The sequence below is a fragment of the Epinephelus fuscoguttatus genome, linkage group LG11, assembly GCF_011397635.1.
Source record: "Epinephelus fuscoguttatus linkage group LG11, E.fuscoguttatus.final_Chr_v1".
Classification (NCBI taxonomy): domain Eukaryota; kingdom Metazoa; phylum Chordata; class Actinopteri; order Perciformes; family Serranidae; genus Epinephelus; species Epinephelus fuscoguttatus.
This window is the reverse complement of record NC_064762.1, coordinates 18,556,079-18,569,312: the sequence shown is the minus strand read 5'-3', so window position 1 is coordinate 18,569,312 and position 13,234 is coordinate 18,556,079. Positions and strand designations below refer to the sequence as shown.

The 13,234-nt window shown below is 42.8% G+C and overlaps 1 protein-coding gene across 2 annotated transcripts in view; it reads right to left on the bottom strand.

The window, feature by feature from the left end:
• Positions 1-876: 876 nt before the first annotated feature.
• The window catches only part of akap12b (A kinase (PRKA) anchor protein 12b), a 60,088-nt gene continuing 47,730 nt past the window's right edge, over positions 877-13,234 (bottom strand). For both annotated transcript variants that reach the window (XM_049589696.1, XM_049589697.1), the window contains 2 exons: positions 5,058-9,293; positions 877-3,257 (listed from right to left, as the gene is read on the bottom strand). In XM_049589696.1, the coding sequence (XP_049445653.1) occupies positions 5,062-9,293 (4,232 nt within the window). In that variant the 3' untranslated portion in view covers positions 877-3,257; positions 5,058-5,061. The remainder of the gene's footprint in view (positions 3,258-5,057; positions 9,294-13,234) is intronic.

The following is a 13,234-nucleotide window of genomic DNA, read 5'->3' as shown; positions in this document are numbered from 1 at the left end:
CACTCTACAACAGTTTGATCATACAATACAGTGGCACAGTGTCCCAAGTTTTGAAGATGACTGCAGGAATGTCCACCAGACGTGTAGCTCTGAACTTAATGTTTTGAATCATCCATTTACAAACTCTCACGCAACTTGTGCAGTATATATCCAAGTCTCATACATCCATGCTCACTACTTCCCAAACAGACAGCTGTTAACCAATGAGGAACTGAATGAACAGTGACACTTAACTAAGCTCTCTTTAAAGCCAGACTCCATTGACAAAAACAGTCATTTTACTTCATTAAACACAATGCCACTGGTATACCACTGTCTCAATCTGTAGTTTGTGTTATAGTGTGACTTTTGACTTTGGTAAATCCAAACTTTGAAACACCAACCTCACCCAGTAACACACACTACATAAGTGATTGTGGCAACAGTGGACCAGCAGCTGCTGTGTTCAGAAAGGTAAAATCACTGATTTTGCCAGTGGAGTCTGGCTTTAAAGTGAGCATACACTTTTGAGCTCAGTTTTACAAACTAAACCTTTGGCAAAAATGCGTTTCTTTAAAAGTACAGAGCATACACCTGGGTAAATGACACCTGTATTACACAAATTGTCATTTAATTCCATTGAAGTAAAGATAAAACCTGAAGCTGAACCTTTAACACTCCCCCCTTAGGCATTTATAAGCAGTGTAGAAACATAAAATACATTGTTTATAACATACTATAATGTTGCCGTTAGCAGATGTAAGTGTTGTTGTATTTGTCAACTATAAATCCTCCTGTGTGAGGTGTGACATATACCTTTGTCTTTATATTTAATGATTATTATATGATTATTTTCTTTCTTGAAAGATCCATGGATGAATACAAAGCACACACCATTTTTCTCTACCTTTATTGAATGAAATATAGACAAGTTTCTGTATCCTTACTATTAACAGCTTCTAAAATATAAAAGACCATTAATTCCATGCTACATGAATATTATGCTAAATGGCTGCAGGTTATTAGTTAATATTACAACAATATGATTTTTAAGTACATACAGTAGGTATACAATCTGTACAAATGTTAACAGGTTCACAGTTAAGTGTGTTACAAAAAGCAGGGAGGACTAAAGTGGGCAGGTGCCCCAACTAAATGCTTTACATTTTGCAACAATAACAAAAGTCTTTAGCTCACTTTGTCTTAGTTTAATCCTGTATCTTTTACGTAAAGCAAGTATGGATGTGACAAACCCTCTAGAGTCAAAGTAAAGGGAAGTGATGACCCAACAGGGGTACGTACTTCCTGATCTTTCTCTGGTTTGGTCATAAAGCTGAGTGAAATGTGAGCCTCTAGAGATGCTCCTGTCAAGTTATAATCAGTGGAAGCACTAACAGCTAACTCTCGAGAGCTGAATGTCTGACACAGTGCAAGTTTGCCAAATTTGGTAGGACGTCAGCAATTACCAGTGTGACCCACAGCCACACGTTCGCTTTGGTGGATAAAAATGGACCCCCAGGAATGTTTTAGATATTCCTCCACCCTAAAACATCTCCCACTTTGCCAATGACCTCGCAAAATAAGCCCTGACCTCATGACTTAGGTTTGATGCATGACTCAAAGCAGCTGAGTAGGAATTTAATTGGATGCAACTGATGTCTCATCCTGTGAGTAATGGAAAAACCATGACTCCCTGATTGATCCTAACTCAATTTGGTTTTCAAATTAAGAGCAAAATGAGATTTTTTTTTTTCCCCTCCCCTGGTACCATGCAGACCGTGTCTGTTTCTCTCTAAATCCCAGTGCCAGTTTAATGAGCCTGAGCCATCGTGCTAGGCGAAGAACACGACATGGGAGCAGGTACCATAAGACTGGATTGAACATTTTCATACTCTATCACCCTGAACATGCAGTTGAAGCCAAAATGACACCAATGACTGAAGATTAAGGGTGCACTACTTTTTGTAGGCAACAGAGGGCATCAACATACTGCCTTTGCATCAGGACATATAAATATAGCGTAGTAAGGAAGGTGTTAAACTTAAAATTGCTACACACAAATAAAACATACAGTATGTCACACAGTAATTCAGAAACACGGCCATTAAACACTGATATGCTTTGTGTTTCTTACATGCACTTGTCTTACAGTGTCATAAAGTAGCCTATGTATCCTGTGCATGTCACTGTTCACCAAATACCTCTGCCACATGATCAAATGAGGGTGTTAAAATAGTACTTTATTTTATTATTACATGAAACAATGTGTAACAATATCTTTCACAGTAAATCAGGCAGTGATTGTTTGTCTTATCTACACAAAGCTTATGAAGTTATTTTGTTGGGATGCAGAGTGAGAACACATTGTGACAAGATAATGTGTCAAAAGCATTTCTGGTAGTGATCATCATACTGTCTGCCCTCTTGGGTGTTTTCTTCAGTCAGTGTTATCACTTACTGTCAGTGGAATCACACTTGTACCATGGTTTAGTTGAAATAATTATTGAATATGACTATAAAAAGCTGTGATACACCGGTCACTGAAATGCACAATTGTTTTGGTAAATATTACAAGACACCTTTCAGACGTTACTCTGCATCAACTGTGAAATTTACTGTCATAATGTTGCTCCAAAGAATACCTGATGTATCACAGCTTAATGTGGGAATTTAAAAACATCAAGGCAACAATGTACAAACAAAAAAGGAAAAAAAGACTTAAGGGTGAATTAAAGAATACTCAAGATATAAATACAATATACAAGATATAATCCTCCATCTCTTCACCGTCTGACACCATCTCACTCTCCCTACTATACACATACAAACACACGCGCACACACACATGGACAGATTAGCACTCAACCAACTTGCAGACACTCGTCTTATGCAGCAAGGGCAATGAAAAGTCACGGAGACACTGAACATACATCACACTGATTACAAGCCAGGTGGGATGCTTCTGAGGCACAGGACATGCTTTAGTGTGTGTGTGTATGAGAGTGAGTGAGTGGGTGAGGATATGGCGGTGGGGACGTCACGTTGTGGTGACAGGGGCTGCAGGATGGGGGGGTTGGAGTACAGGTGGAAGGGGAGGTGGAGAGAATGGCGGAGCTGTTGCTCAGTCACTCAGTCTCTCTGGGCGGGATGGGTGGAGCCCAGTCTCAGTGTGTTACCACCAAGCAGCCTCTTTATTTCTCTCGATCTCTCTCTCTCCCTCATCACTCACTTCCTGGTCCAGACAGTGCGTCTCCCAGGCTTCAGTCTTGTATCTTCAGCTGTGGTGATGAAGAACAAAAACAAGATATTAGGGACAAGAAAATACTGCATCTTTTCTTCTCTGGAAAAAGAAACCATCTGAGACCCAGATTACATTTGGAAACATCTTTGTCCCTCAGTGTGATATGTTTTAGGACCAGAATATCATTAACAGCTGAAATTTAATGTGATGTAATCCTTCCAGGGACAGAGGGTGTGACAAGGGAATGAAACATTGGTTAATGTTTTTATTGCAAGGCTTTCACTTCCTGTTTCAAAAACTGATTGAAGGCAACATACTGTTATATTAAAAGGAATGAAAACATGGAATTGTTTGCCATCCGACATTGCACAGTTAACAAGTAAAAGTAGTTTTTAGTGGTACTACTATTATTTTTGAGCTGCACCTACACATACTGTAGTTCATTGCTGTAATTATTGTCATTAGTAGTTTTATTGTTGTTGATTTAATTGCTTTTTTGGGTTTATTTTAATTTTACTTTGTACTTTGCCTGTTTTCTCTTTCTTTTTAGTTTTCTTATGCCTTGAATTTTGAACTAAATATTTATTTTACACTATGATGTAATATTTATGTGTGTGGAAGCACAGTTGCTAACTTTGTAGTGGCTAACAGAATATTGTATATGGCAGTCTCAATGAATCTGGAAAGACAATTAATATATTATATTATATTATATTATATTATATATTTTCAAGCTGGCATACTCAGTCTGATTTACCAGTGACACACACATTGATGATGATTTTATTATGATATTTTTACTGAATATTTATAATATTTATAATAGGATTTTTGTCTAGTCATATTTTTTTAAAATCTTTATTGTACATTTACGGAATTGTTATGTTTTATGATCTATGGATACATTGCTATTTTACTGTGTCTTGTGAAGTGTGCTTAATTCTCCTGCAATATTTTCTATCTCCCCCTTTGTCAATTTGAGTCTTTGGTTTTTCTCTTTTACGGTTTGATTTTACCACCATGCTTCAAGGTTTGTTTAAATGACTCATCACCCACTGTGTGAGAGGGCTGCTGTACCACTGCTGCTCTTAATCTGATGTAATTCATCAAACTCCTCCATTTCTATCCCTCTCCAGACGTTCCCCAGCTGCAGAGCTACATGGCTGCTTAATAAATATTAAAGCGAACTACGCCCAGTTTCTCCCTCCTCCTCGTCTCCCTCATACCTTCCAGATAACATCAGTGTGTCGCTAAAACATCGTTGCACATTAAAAATGCACTATCCTTTATATATTAAAGACATAACTCAGCTAAAATAACTGAAAAGTATAACTCCAGCTCTTTGAGGCTTTGTAATCAAATCTAACAAATACTCCGACATGGTTTCTTGACTCCATGCTGAGCCTGTGATAGAGGGAAAACAGGAGGAGGGAGCGGAGGAATCATAATCAGTCTTTCAGCACAAGTTCATCTGCCCCTCACACACCGCTTCCCTTTAAGACCCCAGCCTACAAAGAAGGGGTCAACGGCGGCATTCCTGCTTTGATATCAAAGGTCCCCTGGTTACTCATATCCCGAACAAAAGCTTTTTCATCTGGTCAGTGGGCAAATCCCCTCCCCTGCTCCCTAATAAAAGTAGGGCCCATTGATGTTTCAAAAAAGCCACTATGAGAAGATTGTTTGATAGGCCAACAAAGGAATTTTAGGAATAACTACCTTTTTTACTGTTCTATCACTGATTTGTCAACACTGAAAAAACACTACTTTAATTTAGGATTACCTGCGTCTTGATTTATATAAAAGTTATCATGAACATTCAATATCAAAGTAAGATCACCTGCTCATGATGCTGCTGTGATCTCTGTGGACACAGGCTCAATCTCCTTCACAGCCTCCTCGATCACCTCGATCACCTGTGCCATCACTTCTGCACACTTTCCTGATGGTGCTTCTGCCTTCTCCTCCTCTGTGACTTGGCTGGGAGCGGGAACCTCTGCTGAGGTCGTGGCTTGAGCTTCTTCTGACACCGTTGAGAGCTTCTTTCCGGCACTCTCAGCTTTTACTTTTACGCTGGTGTCTTCAGCCACAGGGCCGTTGCTGTCGAACTCCTCCACAGCCTCTTCCTCCACCGACAGTTCCTCCACCTGGGCCGTCTGCAGGACCACTTGGACCGGCATGTGAATCTCAAGCACTTTCTGCTCTGAAGGGGCCTCTGTCTTTGCTTCCTCCGATTGTGGTTTGACTTCCTCGGCTGCTTCTTTAACATCTGGTTCCTGAACCTCTGCTTCTTCTTTGCTCTGTTCCTCCTTGACCTCCTCTTGACTCTCCTCCTTTAACTCCTCCACTTCTTCCACGACAGTCTCTTCACTTACTTTTACTTCCACAGCTTTCTTTAACCCTTCTTCTGGTTTCTTCTCCTCCTCCACAGGGGCATCAAGACTCTCTGTGACCTCCACTGGGATTGAGTCAATAACCTCAACGGCGACTCTGAGCAGCTGAGGTGACTTTGGTGCTGGTGTTTCACAGACGACAGCAACAGGGGTCTCAGAGATAACAGGGGTCTCTGTTGTGATCTCTTCCTCTGTTGTTGCTACAGCCTGGACTGGTGTTGGGGTGCTGGGTTCAGGTGCCTCCTTTGAAACTTTATCCATGGCATCCAAAATGACAGATTGGGCAATGACCATACTTTCAGCCTCAATTTCACTGGTCTGCTGGACGTCTTCCTTGATTTCCTCAATCTTGTCGCTGACCTGCTCTGTCCCTTCACTGATCTCTGACTCTGTCTGTGCGGTAGTTGCCTCCACATTCTCTTCAGCAGCACCCTCCTCCTTGGTTTCCTGCACCTGGACTGGTTCATCACCAACTGGCTCTGGTGCATTTTCCATGCTCACTATGTCTGATGTTACCACACTGACTGGAGCCTTGAGAACTATTGATTCAGTGATAACAGGACCCTCCTCACTTGGTACAGCTTCTGGCACAGTCTCCTCTGTGATGCTGGCTTTTGTGATTTCACATATGGTGGAGGATATATCTTCAGTCACATACTGAATAACCTCTTCAGCAGTATTCTCTTCAGTGGCAGCAAGTTGCTCCAGTTCCATTTTCACTTCCTTGGTCTCTACAGTTGGCTCAATGACTTCTATGCTCTGTGTACAAACAGCTGTTTCAGATGTTGGTACGATGGGATCGACTATAACAGCTTTAGGAGAGTTCTCACTAGTGGTGGTAGTCTGAATGATTTCACTCTCCTCAAGAACAGTGCTGACAGTTCCAACCTGCTCAATCTTGGGTTCATAGCTCTGAATGGCTACTTGAGCCTCTGACGTTCCGCCTGATGAACTCTCAACAGCAGGCTCAAGCTTGGCGATTTCTATTTGGTGCACTTGGGCATTGAGCACTGCATCTTCAGTAACTGTGACTTCCTCTGTACGTGCTGGCTTCTCTTCCACTGACACCTCTCTGCCTACAGCATCACGGATCACGGCCACAGGCTCTATGATGGGCATTGCAGGTTTCTCCAGAGCTACTTTGGCAATCTCCTTGGTTCCTAGGCCAGTGCAGATAGCCATGGCCTCGTCATGAGTGTGTGGCTCCAGGATGGTGTTTGTCTTGGATTCTGCACTCTCAGTTGGTGGTTCATACTCTATTTTTTCAGAAGCTGCCTCTATTGGTACATCTTCAGTGGTCACACCTGTCTGGGGTGGAATTTCGGTGATTTGGGCCTCAATGCCCTCAATAACCTCCTCAGCGCTCTCTGGCTTGGGTCCCTGAGGAACAGGAGTTGTTTCTGCAGATGGAGCTGGAGCGACAGGCATCACCTCAGCTGTGGACAATCTGCGCCCTGTGCGCCCTGCAGATTTTGGAGACAGACTATCCTTGTCCTCGGTTTCATCCTCTGCAATGTCAGTGTCCACAGACTTTGGAGTGGCAACATTTTCAGCCTCCTCTGGAATGTCACTCAGCTGATCGTGTATATCTTCACCATCTTCGATATTGGCTGGGATCCATGAAGGGGCTCTATCTTCAGAGGTCACTTTAATCTGGATTTCAACAGGTGCTGCTGGTGCTTCTGGTTCAGCAGCTTCAACTTTGTCATCATACTCTGAGAGAGGAACCACAGCTGGGGTGTCAGAGTCCTCCTCACCTGAGCCCTGTTCAGTGGAGGCTTGTTTATCAGCCTTCTTCTTTCTGCGTCCAGGGAAAAGCTTCCTCAAAGAGAATGACGACTCATCTTTAGGTGCCTCACTGTCTGACTGGACTTGTTCTGTAGTCTCCTCTGGCTTTTCCTCAGCTTTGGTCTTATTTTTTGACATTACCATGCGTTTCAGTGTGTCCCAGGTGGACTCTCTCTCAGGGGAGGAAGCAATCTCTCCATCACTGTCTGTGGTTTGGGAACTGACAATGGCAGCCTCAGTTTTGCCCTCTTGCTCCCCTTCTACTGCTGCTGGTTCCTCCTCAACCTTTGTCTCATCATCGTCAGAATCAGAGGTCTTCCTGGTCCTCTTTTTGGGTCCACCCATACACATAAGAGCTTCCCAGGAGACAGAGGTGTCCATTTTCTTTTTGGGCTCCTCAGTGCTGCTCACCAGTTTCTCAGCTGTTTCAGTCTTTGGCTCTTCCTCAGTTGGTTTATCCTCCTTAGTCTCCTCGTCAACACTCTTATCTGCTAATGCAGCACTCTCAGAAGAGGACAGGGTGGCTGACTTTGCTTGTTTCTCACCTGTGGCTTCATCTTCGCTCTCAGAAGACCTTTTTACACGCTTCTTGGGTGTTACTAGTTTCTTGAAGGAAGACCATGCAATGATACCCTCTTTTTTCTTCTCTCCATCAGAGGCAACTTCACCATCAGTCTCCTGACTCGACTCATTCTGGGTCACCTCGACAGCAATAACATGCTCTCCTGACTCCTCAGGCGATGGTGGTCCACTGTCAGCTTTTGGAGCCTCTGTTGACTCGGTGGAGGATGGAAGCTGCTCAGCCGCCTGCTCCCCAGACTCTGTGAGCTTTGTCTCAGTTTCTTTCTTGATCTTCTGTTTCTTAGTTGAGAGCTTCTTCAAGCCAGCTCCAGTGAAAAGCTTCTTCAGGGGGCTTCCCTGGGGCTTAGCCTTCTCCTGTGATGAAAGCTGCTCAGCTTCAGAAGTCACCTCTGCTGCAGGCTTCTCCTCCTCTGAACTAGGTTCAGCCTTTTCCTCTTCTTGTTTGGTCTCATCAGTAGTTTCTGCAGCGGTGGATACAACAGTGACCTCTGGCTCCGGGGCAGTCTCTGATTTCACTTCCTCTGGAGTGGCTGGTGTCTCCTCCTCCTTAGTTTCTTGCTCTGCATCAACCTTCTCCTCCTTTTCTTCAGCAGCAGCAGCAGCAGTTTCTTCAGTCTTAGCTGTCTCCTCCTCAGCAGCTGCCTCCTTCTCAGCAGCTGCCTCCTTCTCAGCAGCTGTCTCTTTCTCAGCAGCTGCCTCCTTGTCTTCCTCCTCTTTTGTCTTCTTGATGCTGGCTTTCTTTCTCAGGTTAGAGAAGAGTCCTCCACTGAAGAGCCTTCTGAAGGGGGACATGGTGCTCTCTCCTTCCTTCTCAGCTCCTTCCTCCTTGACTGCTTCATCAGTAGCTTCAGCTGCAGGGCCTTCAGCTGGGGCATCAGTGGTTTCAGCTTTGTCATCTTTACTGACTTCGGCCTCAGCAGTAGACAACTCTGTATCAGCCTCCTTTTCTTCCGTTGTGCTCTTCTCCTCAGCAGTGGTAGTCTCTTCCTCCTTTGTAGGTTTGTCAGTCCCGCTCACCTCCTCTTCTTCTTTATCTTTGACTGTCAGAAGCTTCACGGGATCTTTCTCCTCACTTTTGTCTTTCTTCAGTGTGAACTTAAAGCCCACAAAGCGGAAGATCTTCTTGAAGCCCACCTCGCTGGCTTCATCGGGTTTCTCCTCAGCTGCTTTCTCCTCAACAGCCGAGATGTCATTGGCATCAGGGGACTCCTTCTCCACTTTCTCGCCGTTCACTTGGGGAGCCACTTCACCCTGGATGGTGTCCATAGCCTCAGGAGCCTCCTCCTTCTGAGTCACACCATCTGGTTGGCCAACTGAAAAGACAAAAATAAGAAAGAACTTTGATAAGGCTATTGATCAGGGTTTTTTTTTTCAGTTTTACAATTCCTTCTGAAAGCTCTTACTGTGCTGCACAGTGTTCACGTTATTTTTATAGAATGCTTTGACCAGAGCTCCAATTTTTAACTTTAAATTTAATATATTTAGGTAATGATTTGGAAATCAATCTCTGTTCACTTGGAATCTTGATGTCACTACTCAAAAGGAAAAACCACATTACAAAACAGGAGGATGTCTCATTTCCATCTGCATTTAATCAGAGACATTGTACAGAAAGTATTCGCTGAGACCCTGAACCCTTGAGCAGACTTTATCAAGCATATGACTACTTAATTGCAACTAGATTGCAATTTGGCCCAGCTAATCCTGCACTATGTAAACACGCCAAAAAATATTAAAGTTTAGGCCTTGAAACAAATAAAGTAATCCCCAAAGGGCGTTTCATGGAAAACATTGCACAATGAGAGTGATGTTTTTTGGCAAATTTTGGATTATTGTTTCAAAACACAGATACAAAACAGAACCTTGCAATGGTGTATAGTGTGAACTTTGTTTTGATGGTTTACCTGGATGATTCTAATACTATGGGTAATTCCCTGGTAGGTACAAATGTAAGACAAATGTAGAGTCATCAGCTGTGATAAGAGACAAATACACACATGCAACACTACACACAATGTCTGCCTTTGCTCTGACAGAGGACGGCGTAGGGGGATGACAACCTGCCAGTGTTTTAAGCTTTCCTTAATTTTTTTCACTTCCTTTCTCCTCAGATCTCACCACAGTCTGGAAAACATAACATCTGATACCCCTGGACTCTCAAAACAAATCCCCAGGACTGTTAATGCCTGGCTATCAACTTACCTGATTACACACACTGGGAAATATAAAGCCACACATGCACTCCCTAAAACCAGCACACTGTGGGAATTACCGCCTTTACGGATATGCAAGACGACAATGCAAAAAATAAAAATTGGATTCTGTTGTAAATAAATCTGAAAGTTGATTGTGTCCTTGTCTCACACAAAAATGTAAAACTACGCGCCCACATCTGTCCACATCCTTTTCTAAAATTACAGGCATGAGGCTTCACTCAGTAGCACTGCATTCCTGGAATATTTTAGCTTTAAAATAGTAAAACTGTTATTTCAAGACAATAAGGTAAAACCTCACCAAACACTGCGGTTTTTTGCACTAAATTTGTATGATAAAATAAAGAAGTGCTTTTGTGGACTAATGTTATTACTAAGGACACACCCGTGTATCTTATGTATAGATGTGACTTGAGAGGAATGCGAGCTATGCTGTTCACTCTGTGTTTGGGAAAAGTATTTTAAGATGCTGTAAACATAATCTGAATTTAAATGCCAGGGGACTTTGAGAATTTGTTTTTCAGTTAAACCGTGTCTAGACTGCAGGATTCAAACCAAACAATACAAGCCTCTACTACTACTACTACCCCTCCTTAAAATAAAAAGTCCCAATCTCCTTGACCCAAATTCCACCACAGCAGGATGGATGGGGACCCACCCCCATGCCGAGGCACACACTCATGCAAACACAATAGCCCCCTAACCCTCTCTGGCCTCTGAAAATAAAGGAAGGGGGGGTGGTCAACTTTTTCTATTATCAAGACACACTGCAGCATGAGGGGGGAGTTTGCTGACTTTACCAAAATAGTGTAAACATGAATAAAGAAAGGTAGGTGGTTTATGAAATACATCAGAACTGTCACATTGAAGTGGCTCTCTCTCAGGTAGGTGTTACTTTCACGGTACAGTCACAGCTGTTGAGCAAGCTAGTAAAACCAGGAAAACAACACATAAAACCAGTCTGTGTTTATCTAATGTGAAACCTGAACACAAACACAAATTCAGCACAATTAGGCCTGAATAGCACAATCCCTGACAGTGTACACAAAGCAATAGTTCCTCTTAACAGTTTTTAATGAAGTTCCAGTGCAGTTAAGAGCCTTTGAATGAAGATATGTGTGTGTGTGTGTGTGTGTGTGTGTGTGTGTGTGTGTGTGTGTGTGTGTGTGTCTGTGTGTCTGTGTGTGTGTGTCTGTGTGTGGGAGGGGTCATGCTGTTAGTGAGCCAGATGAGGCCATGTGTATCTACATGGATAATAAAACAGGAACCATGTTGATTTAACAGACTACTGGCATCTCTCCTGTGTTTTTGATCTTCCGAGCCCAACTTTTCTTTTACTACACAGGCACACAACTGTTAACATCCGTAGACTGATTTGGTTTGTGTAGGGGGTTAATGTGTAGTGGAGGAGGAGGGCGGGTGTTTTGAATAACGACTGTACCAGAAAGAATGCGAGCGTGAGGGGTGAGGCTACAGGGGGCGAGGAGGGGACAGTTAGGAGATGAAGGGGATGGCGTTGGGGGGTAGGAGAGACAGGGGGTCTGCCCCGGGGCCAAAGCCCTAACTCACTTTAGAGGGTGTTGCATATCTCGGACACATACATTCATAGCTGAGATGCTTCTCTCGGCTGGAGACAGGCTTTGTTTATGTGCGAGTGTGAAAGCATGTGGTAAGACGATGCTCTCATATTAAATATCATCGCAGCAGCCAAAAAACAATTGTTGTAAATCTACTCCAGTCTCCAGAGAGATCAGATAGTGTTTCTGTTGTGGCTGTTTCAGCACTTCTGTGGGTTTGTGTTGTCTGGGTGGGGGGGTGGGGGCAGTTAAGAAGCTGAATGGCAGCTATTCTTTCTACACACAATTTACAAACTTTTCCAAATGTATGCAAATCCTTCTTTTAATTATCATAGTCTGGAGTTGAAGCCCTTTAAACAATAGAAGTCAGTTAAAAAGAGGTCAAGCAGACATCCCCATACCCTCCCCCACCAGCACCCCATCTCTGTATCAAAGGTGTGGTCAGAGTGTCTTCAGGGGACCCAACACATCAACAGGACTAATAAAACCCACTGTTGCAACATCTTCCTTACAAACATCAAGTCTGATGTGAATTATCCCAAAGCAAATATGAAAAAATAAACACAACTGTCCATCTATTTATGTACTATGTATGTGCAGAAACCAAAACCTGGGGTCACCACAAAGCAAAACATTCCAGCCCTGCTCCATTTCAACCATCACTCCCACTTATAAGAACTGAAGAAGAATCAGTCTTGGCATGCAATTAATTTCATACGCCTCCCTCCCTACCCTCCGTGGCTAAGCTGAAAAACCCCACTGGGAATTAGGATCCTACTCTAATCTAATGAAATACTTCACGACGGGACAGAGGGAGCTGGCTTGGACGGGAATGTGAGCTAAAAGTAGCCTTTAAAAATGTTTCTATAAATGTATCTTCATACATTTCTATCCGGCAGCTGCTGGGGTGTGAAATTCTTTTCCTACTAGGAACTTTGGCGGTATAAAGGATGTACACTTCAGAGTTAACAGCACTCAGCAGCTGGCTTTGCACAGAGACAGTACACTATGAAAGGTAGTTGATAAAAAAAGGTACACTATAAGGCTACTGAGAGGGGAAGAAAAGGAGGGATGCTTTCTTATACACACTCTGTAAAGCTACAGGTGATAAACACTTAATACCATTTCAAAGTAAAGCTCATCAAAACTGTTAAATCAAAGTTAATGAAATACAAAAACAACAACACAGAAACATTATTTTACTTGATAAATGATGGGGCTATGCGTTGAGCAAGGCTAGACCATCACCCACCAAGCCAGAGCATCTACAAACCACTATGCTAAGTAACCACACCCTCAGGACAACAATGCCTTCAGCTATACTCACTCATGGAAGTAGAAACTACAGCTTTGGGTCTTAGACATATCCTAAATAAATTATTTGTTTCACCTAATATATATTCAATTATATTGCTATTTCAGTGGAAAGCAGCCACATTTTTAGAAAAGCTGAAATTTACTTGT